Source organism: Notolepis coatsorum (genome assembly GCF_963971535.1).
Source record: "Notolepis coatsorum genome assembly, chromosome: 9".
Taxonomy (NCBI): Eukaryota; Metazoa; Chordata; class Actinopteri; order Aulopiformes; family Paralepididae; genus Notolepis; species Notolepis coatsorum.
This window is the reverse complement of record NC_140173.1, coordinates 138,149,931-138,163,679: the sequence shown is the minus strand read 5'-3', so window position 1 is coordinate 138,163,679 and position 13,749 is coordinate 138,149,931. Positions and strand designations below refer to the sequence as shown.

The window sequence follows — 13,749 nt, the reverse complement described above, 5'->3', positions numbered from 1 at the left end:
GAATGACCTTACCTAGCCCACCGACATGGGGTGTGTATAAGAGATTCAAAATGTTGATATCGTCAGTACAGTTTTCGCCCCCCAGCCCTCTACCAGGAAGTACTGTGCACTCTTTAAAATGAAAATGTTTTTGTTTTTTTGTGACGACTCTCTCTCCCCCCACTGTGTTTCCTCTATAATGCTGTTTTGGAAACATGGACGTTAAGCTCTGGAGCAGAGATATTCACACCACAGACCATGGCCATTCTGGTTAGGGTTGGATGTGCCCTAAACCCCCGCGCTCTCTCTCACAGACGTTCATTTGACAGCCACAGAGACACACTGACTCCAGCGCAGAGAGGAAGGGGCTGCCTCCCTCCCGCAGCTATACGGCATGCGTCTACACGAGTCCTGCAGCGACCGCTGGCGACGAGTCAGGGACACTTTAACGGGGAACAGCACCCATGTGGAGAAATGCCCTTCCTGTGCCCCGGGATAGTTCAGTCAGTATTTGTGGACACAGACAGAGCACCACTCTGTCCTAAAGATAGAAATCAGAGAGAGAACCCTTTGGGATGGAAAATGTGGAGTAGCTCTATGGGATGGGGTTCTTGTTTGTAAACACAATGTGTTTGAGCCAATCAGCAAATGAATCACGTGACTTGAGTTGCCCCCCCCCCCTACCTGTGTTGAGATGCGGTGCTAAAAAAAAAAGTACAACGGCGCTCTATGGAGAAACCACGGCACTCCCCCGACTAAAAGTATAGTGGAGCTCTATGGAGAAACCATGGCACTCCCCCGACTAAAAGTATAGTGGAGCTCTATGGAGAAACCATGGCACTCCCCCGACTAAAAGTATAGTGGAGCTCTATGGATAAACCATGGCACTCCCCTGACTAAAAGTATAGTGGAGCTCTATGGAGAAACCATGGCACTCCCCTGACTAAAAGTATAGTGGAGCTCTATGGAGAAACCATGTCACTCCCCTGACTAAAAGTATAGTGGAGCTCTATGGAAAAACCATGGCACTCCCCTGACTAAAAGTATAGTGGAGCTCTATGGAGAAACCATGGCACTCCCCTGACTAAAAGTATAGTGGAGCTCTATGTAGAAACCATGGCACTCCCCCGACTAAAAGTATAATGGAGCTCTATGGAGAAACCATGGCACTCCCCCGACTAAAAGTATAATGGAGCTCTATGGAGAAACCATGGCACTCCCCTGACTAAAAGTATAGTGGAGCTCTATGGATAAACCATGGCACTCCCCTGACTAAAAGTATAGTGGAGCTCTATGGAGAAACCATGGCACTCCCCTGACTAAAAGTATAGTGGAGCTCTATGGAGAAACCATGTCACTCCCCTGACTAAAAGTATAGTGGAGCTCTATGGAAAAACCATGGCACTCCCCTGACTAAAAGTATAGTGGAGCTCTATGGAGAAACCATGGCACTCCCCTGACTAAAAGTATAGTGGAGCTCTATGTAGAAACCATGGCACTCCCCCGACTAAAAGTATAATGGAGCTCTATGGAGAAACCATGGCACTCCCCCGACTAAAAGTATAATGGAGCTCTATGGAGAAACCATGGCACTCCCCTGACTAAAAGTATAATGGAGCTCTATGGAGAAACCATGGCACTCCCCTGACTAAAAGTATAATGGAGCTCTATGGAGAAACCATGGCACTCCCCCGACTAAAAGTAGTTTCAAATGGGCGGTCAGGTGGCGTAGCGGAGATTGTGCTCGTCACCAATGCAAGAGGCTGCGGTCTCGACTCCCGGAGAGTCAGCATTGCCTTGGCTCGGGCTGATCGCTATACTAACTCGTTTGGCTGAGTTAGGGGGAGGGGAGCCGTGGGTGGGTCCTGGGCGTTGTGGACAGCCACCCCTACAGTTCGGTCGGGGCGCCTGCTCAGCGAAGGTAGGATCTGGAGAGAGGTAGTGCGACCTTCCACACGTTACACTCTCCCGGTGAGAATCTGCGCGGCCAGGCTGGCTGCCGGCTGGCTGCACATGCGTCGGAGGAAAGCATGTGACAGTCTCCGGCCTCTCGGACCAACAGTAGGGGAAATTGCGCAACAACCAGGAAGGGGGTTGGGAATTGGCATAACGACTAACAGTGGGATGGGAGAAAAATCGGAAAAAGAAGGAGGGGGAAAAAGATAAAAAAAATAAAAGAAAAAGTAGTTTCAAACGAAAACGGCTGGATGCCACGTTGCCAAATCAGCATGGCTGTGAGTGTCTTTCACCTGTTACTGTACATATCTAGCTGTTTGCAAATTTGGCATGGGTCGCTCGTTCGGATGCAAATAGATTAGTCTGCCCTGTTGTTCTGACCAGGATTCATGTACCTTTTTGCCTCCTTGGTGCGAGCGCACACACTGAGTCTGACGTGGACGAAAAACCCATCCACAGACAATGACTTAACAAAGACCCTAAAATGTTTCTGTGATATCACCCAAATTATGTTTTGGGTGATATGGGATTCTGGTTCAGACCATCTAGCATTGCTAGAATATAAACCTAGTTTGGGTGTAAAAGCCCAGGCAAATATTTGATGGCCTCGTAATAAAGCCAGAGTCCCATTCATTGTCTATGGAGCAGCCACAGATTCTACACTGATTGGATGGTTCTTTCTCTAATTTCTAGCTTTAGGAGAGGGGTGTGTGTACATATACACATACAACCATCCTCCCAACCCCATCATATCCATATATGCATATCAAGTAACCATGTGATGTACAAGATATATTATAAGACGCAAGCAGGAAAAAAAACACCAAATAAATAACACCAATAATATACACATTTTCTCTAGTAGCTTTGACAAGCAAATAATATCTTGTATTTTGGCAAATGGGTGGCACACATCTATAATGACTCATGAAGATATTCCTAATTACTTACAGTGTAGCACAAGTATAGTTAGTATGAATGTTGTATGAGTGTGGCCATTAACATAGTGGTGAGTGTGGTCATTAACATACATAGTACCTCGTTATGTCCTACTGTACGTATCGATACCCAAATCCATTACAATGTGATGGATTGTCCAATAAAACTGTTAAGCGTTTCCAATACACAATTGAAGCACGTAGTGATCCCTCATAACTGTACTGCCGAAGTGTTACTGACCATTCTTCAATTTGACAACTGTAATGAAATCACTAACACACAAAACCCATCTCAATGATCACTGGTTTCCATGCTATTATTCTGTGTGCCTCTTGTCTGCTGAAAAAGAGAGCAAAATAAGAAGAACAGTCCAGCAGCACTCATGTGCTAAAAAGAGTGAGACAACTGAAGACTGGCTACATTGAAGTTAAATAATCGGCATGTTAGAGTAGAAACGATCATGTTACATCATGACTCCCATTGTGTTTTTCTAAAATGTTTTTCTCCGGTGTGTGTCTCTTCTTGTGTTCAGGCTTGTGCCCACCGCTGGAAGAACGTCTACTATGATTCAGAGCACATCCTGCCCCATGGATACTGTTCCATCATCCCCCCCACCCTGCAGGGCACCACGCAGTCGCTCATCCCTTGTTACGAAGGTACGGTTCACACGGTACAACACGCACAAGGCAGGAAAACAACTCTCTAATAGGTCGAATCTGTCATGCTGTCAAACGGCGACCTCTATAGCCCCACTTGGTCCAACTTTGTTGGAGTTGAGTGGGGATAGCGGGGAAGGGGTTTCTCTATTGCTGGCATTTTTGATTTTTTCCCTTTTTCATCTTTTCTCCCATCCCCCAATTTACATTTACATTTAGTCATTTAGCTGACGCTTTTATCCAAAGCGACTTACAAGTTCTGCACGACAAGTCATCAGGAAGGGCACAACTCTATCAGCTGAGTAACAATGTTCATCAAAGTGTTGAGTGCTATAGTGTAGGTTAGTTTATTAGGACAAGTGTATGAGAGTAAGGTTAGTTAGGGTTATATATATATATATTTTTTTTTATATATATATTTTTTTTAGATAATGGTTGAAGAAGTGCGTCTTTAGTCGACAGCGAAATATTGGACGGGTTTCGGCTGTCTTAACTGCAGTGGGTAGTTCATTCCACCATTGTGGGGCAAGGACTGAGAATAGGCGGCTTCTCCTTGATGACCCTCCCGGAGCTCGGACAGGAGTAGGTCTGAGGCGGCCAGAAGATGCAGAGCGTAGGGGTCAATTTAGTAAATTCCCTCCTGGTCGTTGCGCTGCTCCTATACTGTCTGTCTGGGTGTAGTTTACCTACATACCTCCTCCGATACATGCGGAGTCGCCAGCCGCTTCTTTTCACCTGACAGCTATAGGAGTTTCACTGGGAGAACGCAGGTGCAGAGGTTCACACAATCTCACACTATCCCCTCCTTCCCGCCCTGACCAACCAGTAGGACTCGCTATTGCAACTACCAGGACTCATGCCCCCCCATCGGCTGCCCACCCGTGCCAACACTGCCAATTGTGTTTGTAGTAGGGATGACGGACGAAGCCGGAGGTGCCGCTGCCGGGAATTGAACCCAGGTCTATGCGGTGGTAGGCGAGGACTTAGACCTCTACACTACCCAGCTGCCCCATTAAACATACTTTGTGTGTGCAGATGTTCTCTTTTCGATGCTGTCTGCACCCACTTAGCCCCCAAAAAGGGACTTTTGATAGTCATTTGTATTTGGATGGACTCTATTCAAAAGTCCCAAAGACCGATATGGCTCACCTATTTGACAGTGGCTATTATTTACCATTTTACGATTAGTGTCGTTTGTAGCGGCGTCCATACAGTTCCGCTAACTTCCTGTCGGGCTCCTATTCCTTTTCTGGTGTGATGGTTTAGTTGTAATTTGTGATTAATGGTTTAGTTTCTCCACAATAGGAAACTTTTGCTGCACTTGTCTAGGCTGATACAAGCTAGCTGATGATGTTGCACTCCATATAGAGGCACTATTGAGAACTAGGCTCAAGACTAGGGGAGACAGAGCCTTCTCCACCGCAGCACCTAGACTGTGGAACAGCTTCCCCCTCAACGTACGGGCCACCCAGACCGTGCAGGCTTTTAAATCACTTTTAAAAACCTACCTGTTCTCCTTGGCCTTCCCCCCCACTTAATCACCACTAGACCCCTGGCCCTTCTATCCTCTTTTGTTTTACTGTGTCCTACCTGTTTTTATTACTTTCATTGCTTTACTGCGTTTTAATCTTATATCTTGCATCATATTATTTAGTTTTTATCAACCTGCCTGTGCAGCACTTTGGTGCCAGCTGCCGCTGCCTGGAAATGTGCTATACAAATAAAATGTACTTGACTTGACTTGACATAAGGCAGACCTGAAGTGACGGATCTGAAAAGTTTGTAGATAATCTGTGGCTATCTACAAACCTTTCTGATTTGACCGTTCATGTCTGCTATACGTGTGCCTGTTTATGGGGTCTGACAGCGAGTTTAGAGTGACCATGGAGCAACTGTATGGATATATCAGAGATCAGAGGCTCATCGTAGGGTGGCACGGTGGTGTAGTGGTTAACACTGTCGCTTCACAGCTAGAAGGTCCAGGGTTCGATTCCCGTATTGCCAGGTACCCAGGTGGGGTATCTCCCAGGCGTTTTTGTGTGGAGTTTGCATGTTCTCCCCCCGTGCTCGCAAGGGGTTCCTTATTATTATTATTATATATTTGAGGCTTTTGAATCAAAGAGTTTTGGAGTTAAGTGAGTCAGTTCTTTGTACCTGTAGGGTACCAACATCAGTAGCCCCTTTTCACCGGCAATACCCATTCTGAATCCTAGGACTGGATCCATTAGATAGCAGTATTGTAGATTCAATACTATAGAAAATGCTTGAGATATAAACCTTTAATTCTAGAGAGATCTAGCATGCTTCTATGTGTCAGAAATGTCGAAAAACAAGTTGCCTTGCTTCGTTTTACACATGGTTCTCAGTAGTATCAGATTTTAATATTGTGGAAATTCTTTAGTACCTGGCATCGGCCTGATATCCAATGCTATTACCGGTCGCAATGCATCCGTTAGTAACCTGCCAAAGTGTCTGGTGATTCAAGCGGACTACTTTTCTTCTTCAGCCACAGCCTGAATTCACCAGCATTTTGTCTGGTGGCAAGAGTCCCATTTCCCACCCTGTGTACAGTCACAGACTAGTCATCATTTGGACTTGACTTCAGCCAAACGCCCTCTTGCACAACACACCAGGCGGACACACGTGTGTAGACAGGAACACAGAGTCTATATATCGGAGGGGTTTGAGTTTGGTCCGAGCTGTGTGACCCCTCATGGTAGAGAGAGAGTTTGTCATGGCACACACACACACACCGTCTCCGCAGCCTTCACAATGAGTAATGGACCACTTCCCGTACTTCAGACCTCGCTGACTGGGGGTGTTACTGGCACCAAAGGCTGGTCGCAACGAGATGCTTCAAGTGGGTTCTCTCAAGCCAACAACACAAGTACGTTGGCAAGCGGCAACACCTGGACGTTTCAGGGACGCGCAGTTCGCTACACGGAGGATAAAGTATTCAACACACAGAGCGAACAGCCGACAGAGTCGAGGAGAGTTTTGTATCCCCCCCCCCCCCCCCCCCCCCCCCCCCCTGCAGCTGTGTAAAGAAGCCCCAACGTACACCATGAGGACATGATGAGTATGATGATGTCTGCTTTGATTCTGCAATTCCTTCAAAGATGATTTGGCACGCGATGCGAGGGCTTTAAGACCGCCCCGTTTTTACAAACGTAAGGGTTGACATTCTCGTGAATCAACTCAATTTTGCGCCGGCATTTGGAATCGGTTAGCATGCGGGATCCACCGCACTCGAGGTGTGACCTAATTCACAGCCCTTCGCAATTATACCAATCAAAATTTTATTCGAGAAAAAGTCTACTGTGTAAAACATTTAGCTGTTTAACTCATTCAACGTGAAGCATGTGTGTATACGTTTGGTTTAAGAACAAGTGTCTGTGTCGAATCCGGCTCACAGCTCCGGGGTTGTCACCAGCTTGGCTGGCCGTTCACACTAATACAATTGGCAGTATTAGAGGGTGGGAGAAGCTGGCGGGGTGGGTCCAGGTCGTTGTAAACAGCGACTCCTACAGTTCGGTCGGGGCGCCTGCTAAGCGCGGATAGGATCTAAGTGGGATAGTGTGATCCTTCCACACGCTACGCCCTCTCAGTGAGAGTCCGCGCTGCCAGGTGAAAAGAAGCGGTTGATTGGCTAGACGTGTGTCGGAGGAAGCACGTGATAGCCTCCACTCTCCCAGACCGACTGTGGGGGGTAGGTGCGCAGCGACCAGGAAGGGGATCGGGAATTGGCATAACGACTAACATTGGGATGGGAGAAAATCGGAGGAAAAAAGGAGGGGAAACAGATAAATAAATAAAAAAGTGTCTGTGGATTTGACTTCCTTCCGTTTCTCCTGTGTCGCCTCCTCTGTTTGCGCAGGGCCAGGCGAGCCCCGTGTTCACATGGGCCATGTGTACAATGCGTCTCACGCCGGTCCAAACCCAATATTTGTGTGTAACACAAGAGCAATGTGTGTCCCCCATCCCCCACCCAAAGTGTGAGTTTTTGTTGAATGTGGCGTGCTGCTCCCCCCTTTTTTTTAATGCCCCCCTACCCCACCCCCACCCCCCAAAAGAGCCATCTTGGATGGAGCTGCCACTTTGACTAGCTCCATATGGAATGCAGGAAGAACTCCAGTAAAGTGCTGGCTCAGGCACACAGTGAAATAATTTGTGGTTTGTTTTCTCTCTCTCTCTCTCTCTCTCTCTCTCTCTCTCTCTCTCTCTCTCTCTCTCTCTCTCTCTCTCTCTCTCTCTCTCTCTCTCTCTCTCTCTCTCACCCTCTCTCTCCCCCTCTATCTTTCCCCCTCTCTCTCTCTCACCCTCTCTCTCTCTCTCTCTCTCTCTCTCTCTCTCGCAGACTACAAGCAGAAATACGGAGAGGAGCATGGCTCGTGCCAAGCCGGGATAGCGGGTGTTTTTACCGAGGTCAGTAACGGTGCACGTTCACCCGTGTTTAAACCCCCGCCCCCCACCACCCCCACCCCCACCACCACCCCGTTCTCTCCTAGCAGCAGTCGTGCTGTTAATCGTCTGCTGTTCACGTCTTCACTCTGTTTGCTTTTCTTACCCCTGAGACTCACAGTAGCCGTCACGGAAAATCACACACATACATGTCACATCATGTGATAACATGTAATGTGTTTTTTGGGGAGCTCCAGTAGCTCACCGCGTACCTCGAGCGTTATTTCGGCGTCGGGGACAACCGTGCTCGTCACGGATCTGGGGTTTAGCGAGTTCGAATCCCGGACTGCAGCCGTGCCTTTCCCAGAGTGTCTTCCCCCCCATCTGTACCCCTTCAGCCTGTTTCTGTCGGTCATTCTTGACCAGAGTAAATGCGATAAACGCAAAAAAGAGCCAGCGGAATGGCCAAAGTTTAAAAAAAAAAACATGTAATGTGTTTTTTCTTTTGTTTTCTTTACTCAGCATTTACAGTGTGGTTTTAAGAACATAAACACGTGAAATTCTCCAAAAACACATTTAAAGTGTACGCTTTGTGAGTTTTCATCTGTGAAACACAGGTTTTTTTTTGTTTTAGACTTGGAGTTATTGGTAAGACTGACACTTTGTTTCCCTTTCGAATGTAAAATACAAGCCATTGACAGTTGAAGTGTTTAAAGGAACACGCCACCTTTTTGGGAAATTTGCTTGCGGTCTTCCCCAGAGTCAGACAAGAGGATAGGTATCTTTCTCATCTGCGTGCAGTAGCTAGCTAGCTAGCTTACGCAATGACTGGAAGTGGATAAGGACCATTAGCCTACTGTCAAAAGTAACAAACACTGTCCAACAACTCCAAAACTGTCTTATTCACATGTTGTGTATTTACTAGGGGTGGGGGGGGAATCGATACGTAGTATCGCGATACTTTGCGTGGCGATACTGTATCGATACAGGGACGCCAAGTATCGATATTTAATTATTCATAATATATATATATATATTTTTTTTAATGTTTTATATAAGGAAGTTGCACTGTTCATTTCAATACCTGTAATAGTACAGTAGTCCACACACACATGGAATATGACTGTAATACAAACAGTTCAGTTTGTCAGGTACATGCAACACAGATTACAGTGTTTACATCTGTCTGCTTGAGAAAATACCATGTTCTGCAATAAAAATGATTGAAGTGAGATGAACAGACTGAACTTTATTTTATTAGATAAAACATGTTGACAACGTTTTACTTTGCAGTTGAAAAAAGGTAATAACTTTAATTTGAAAAAAATAAATATATATATTAGTGCTGTCAGGCGATTAAAAAATGTAATCTAATTAATTACAGGATTTGTAATTAATTAATCTAATTAATCGCATTTTAATCGCATAACCATTTTATGCCTGATATTCTATATTCTATAATCATATTTCAAATTGCATGTGTCCGGATGGCAGAATTCAGTACTGTATCTACAAAACCTTCTGTTTAATCATCTTCCATCTATTAATTTGCTTAGATTTTCAGGTCTGTTCAATTTGAGCATGGTGTTATTCACAGTCAAAGATACAAAAAAATTTATTGATATTCTCATTTGGTTCATTACAATTTACTCAAATAAAAACCGCGCAGATTGATTGATTGAATGAAAATGTTATTAACAGATTGCAGAATGGGTACAATACAGTACGGCACACAATTGTTAAGGGGATGCAGACCAGAGAAAGACTTTCGTCTTGTTTACATCAGGGTCCCCCATTTTTTATTCATAATGAATTGTAAGTAAGGGTGCAACTTGCACGGTGCAATCCATTCTTTGTGGATCTAGCCCACAGTATTTCTGACACTGGGAATACATTCCCTGAGATTCATAGATGTCCCTAGAATCAGATACCAAGAACATGCAAATGGACCATATTAAAAAAGAAAAAAGTCTGTAAATGTGTATTCTACATTCTTATGGAGTGAATGAGATACAAAAAAAATATTATAAAAAAATAAAAGAATAAAAACTATTTTTTTTGTAATTAATTTTGAGTTAATTTTCATAACGCGATAATTTGCTGTGTAATTTATTAATCTAATTAACGCGATAAACTGACAGCCCTAATATATATATATATATATCGCAATATTGTCAGCGTATCGCGATATATTTAGTATCGCGATAGTATCGTATCGTGAGGCCTCTGGCGATCCCCACCCCTAGTATTTATTTACCACATGTAGAAATAACAGCATCAGCCTGTTGGACTGCCTCAGCCTCCCTTCTTGCCCGCTCCGCTTCCAGAACCCGTAGTTCATCCTCTGTAAATTCTGGTTCAAATAGATCAGGTTCTGGGTCTTGGTCTTTGTCCAGAATTCATCATCACCTTCCTCCTCTCTTACAAGGTGGTCCATGATTAGCAGTCATTCCTCTGTAGGTTAGTCAGTCACGTTGGTTTTGTTGACAGAAGTTACACAGGGCTTTAGATACCGTATCAGTACAGTGTAATAGCCCAGACTATGTATCTACTTAAAAAAAATTACAACGTCTCATTTTACATTGTTATTTCTGCATGTGGTAAATACACAAGTCACACGACACGACGGCAAATAAGCAAATTCCCCCCAAAAGTTGGCGCGTTCCTTTAAAGTGAAGTTCTGTCACGTCAGACTATTGCCGCGTGATGTAATACTTACTTACTTACTTACGCCTGCTACCCCTTCTGGGGCATAGGCCGTCAACAAGTGATCTCCAAGCATCTCTGTCTTGAGCTGTTCTCTCCAGTTGGTTCCAGGTCATCTCCATGGTCTTGGTGTCTGCCTCCAGGTCTCTGCGCCAGGTGTTTCTCGGGCGGCCCCTTTTCCGCTTGCCCTGCGGGTTCCATGTTAGGGCTTGTCTGGTGATGGTACTTGCGGGCTTTCGCAGGGTGTGGCCTATCCAGCGCCATCTGCGTTTCTTAATTTCTTCTTCTGCAGGCAGCTGGTTTGTTCTCTGCCAGAGTTCGCAGTTGCTGATGGTGTCTGGCCATCGGATGTTGATGATCTTCCGCAGGCAGCTGTTAATGAAGACCTGCACTTTCCTGATGGTTGCAGCTGTAGTTCTCCACGTCTCTGCTCCGTATAGTAGGACTGCCTTGACGTTGGTGTTAAAGAATCTGACTTTGGTGTTGGAAGTCAGTTCTTTTGAGTTCCAGATGTTCCGTAATTGCACGAATGCTGTACGTGCTTTCCTTATTCGTGCTCTAATGTCAGCATCTGTGCCGCCCTGCTTGTCAATAACACTGCCAAGGTAGGTAAAGGCTTCAACTTCTTCCAACGCCTCGCCATCCAGCATGATTGCGTTGGTGTTGTTTGCTGCATTGGTCTTGAGGATCTTAGTCTTGCCTTTGTGGATGTTGAGTCCCACGTGCGTGATGTAATAAAGGGGAATATTTCAAAGCAGCACAGACTCCTACTGTACGTCCTACGTGAAGTTCCTGTCCCCACAGACAGATACAGTTGGAAGGGCTACAGTGGCCTCACTTGACCTTCTGTAATCCATTCTGGTTCCGCCAGAGATAGTGTCAGAGGAAATACAAGGGTTCCTTTTCCTCTTTACCACAAGCACAGACACCGCTATCAAGTCCACGACACTTTTCGACGTTTCTTTGTTTGTATATCCCGCGTACGGTTGCCGTGAAACACGATAGCTTTTTGCTTCCTGTGCGCCGTGCTTTACAGTCGCTCAGCTCATCATGTCTGTGACCCAGTGAGTTAAAGATGGTACAGTGAAAAAGAACAGGTTAGCAAGACGAAGGTCAAGTAGATTTGACGTTTTAATTGATTCCAGTCGTATGAAGAAAAAAAGTAGTAATGTTCTTAAATATTACCTGACGACCTGATGTAGTGCTGTGTAGTTGGGGCGCTTATCAATGTGTTGTTATGCTAGTTTGACAATATGAATTGAAAATGGTGGGACCCTGATGTAAACAAGACCAACGTCTTTCTCTGGTCTGCATCCCCTTAACAATTGTGTGTATTGAGCCGTGCTGTATTGTACCCATTCTGCAATGTGTTAAATAAAGTTTTCATTCATTCATTCATTCATTCATGTTAATCTGATCTAAAACAGTGCTCATTAATGTTGCCAGGCAGCTGCACAGCCCTCTTGTTTGTTTGAGAGGAGCTGTCTTAGGCTCCGGGATGACACTGTGTGTGATAGTAGTTGTAGAATTGCACCGTTTGTCTCTGTTTCACTCCAGGTTAATCATCTGACTACCGCCAGCTAATGCTGGCTAAAGCACTGACAATCGCTGTGCCATTTCTTTTTTTTTTTAAACTTTGGCCATTCCCCTGGCTCTTTTATGTGTTTATCACATTTATACTGGTCAAGGATGACCGACAGAAACAGGCTGAAAGGGTTCAGATGGGGGGGAAGACACTCTGGGAAAGGCACGGCTGCAGTCGGGATTCGAACTCGCTAAGCCCCAGATCCGTGACGAGCACGGTTGTCCACGGCGCTGAAATAGCGCTCGCGGTACGTGGTGAGCTACTGGAGCTCCCCCGCTGTGCCATTTCTACGGAATAAAAGAGTACGAGATAAAGTCAAGTCGTCCGAATTATTTCCTTCGGTTTGGAAAAGCAGTTGTTTAGCCTATACTACCCATCCAGAGGGAGATTTGGTCAGCAAATAAAGAGTGTGACTGCCCGGATATCTGGACAGTAGTGACCATAGTGATATGGAGGGAGGGAGGTGATAGTAGTGACCATAGTGATATGGAGGGAGGGAGGTGATAGTAGTGACCATAGTGATATGGAGGGATGGGGTGATAGTAGTGACCATAGTGAGATGGAGGGAGGGAGGTGATAGTAGTGACCATAGTGATATGGAGGGAGGGAGGGAGGTGATAGTAGTGACCATAGTGAGATGGAGGGAGGGAGGTGATAGTAGTGACCATAGTGATATGGAGGGAGGGAGGTGATAGTAGTGACCATAGTGAGATGGAGGGAGGGAGGTGATAGTAGTGACCATAGTGAGATGGAGGGAGGGAGGTGATAGTAGTGACCATAGTGAGATGGAGGGATGGAGGTGATAGTAGTGACCATAGTGATATGGAGGGATGGAGTGATAGTAGTGACCATAGTGAGATGGAGGGAGGGAGGTGATAGTAGTGACCATAGTGAGATGGAGGGAGGGAGGTGATTGTAGTGACCATAGTGATATGGAGGGAGGGAGGTGATAGTAGTGACCATCGTGAGATGGAGGGAGGGAGGTGATAGTAGTGACCATAGTGAGATGGAGGGAGGGAGGTGATTGTTCATGTGTCCACTAGGTCACGGGAGATATGGCCAAAATATCATATCGCAATCTTTTTCTTAGTTATGACAGTATAACAGTATTTGACTGTATTTCGTTTTTTCCGTAAACATTTTGCTACAATTTTACATGTTTTTTTTTCCATTGTTAATGCTGCTGCAAGGAACTATTTTGATGTTGAACTACAAAATATACCCATATATATACCCTATGTATAACCTTGTTTGGTAAAAATCCATACCTTTGCATGGATCTGTGACAATATACCATTACATTCGCTATACCTCCCAACCCTAGTATCCACACTACATTACAATTGAGCTAAACATCCTTTCTGAATATTTCTCTTCTGATATGTTGCTAAAACGAAACACAATCTGCCCTATGTAGCTTTGGGGAGGTACATTTGAACCTTTGAAATGTGGGTTTGGAAATAAAAGGTGTATATGCTACAGTATAGCTTCAACTATGAATAAATAAATGGTTCTAAATAGAAACCT

The 13,749-nt window shown here is 45.1% G+C and overlaps 1 protein-coding gene across 1 annotated transcript in view; it reads left to right on the top strand.

Moving 5' to 3' along the window:
• itga9 (integrin, alpha 9) overlaps positions 1 to 13,749 on the top strand; it is a 154,950-nt gene that overhangs the window by 14,283 nt on the left and 126,918 nt on the right. The window contains 2 exon segments of the mRNA XM_084322022.1: positions 3,407 to 3,530; positions 7,888 to 7,955. Coding sequence (XP_084178148.1) covers positions 3,407 to 3,530; positions 7,888 to 7,955 — 192 coding nt within the window.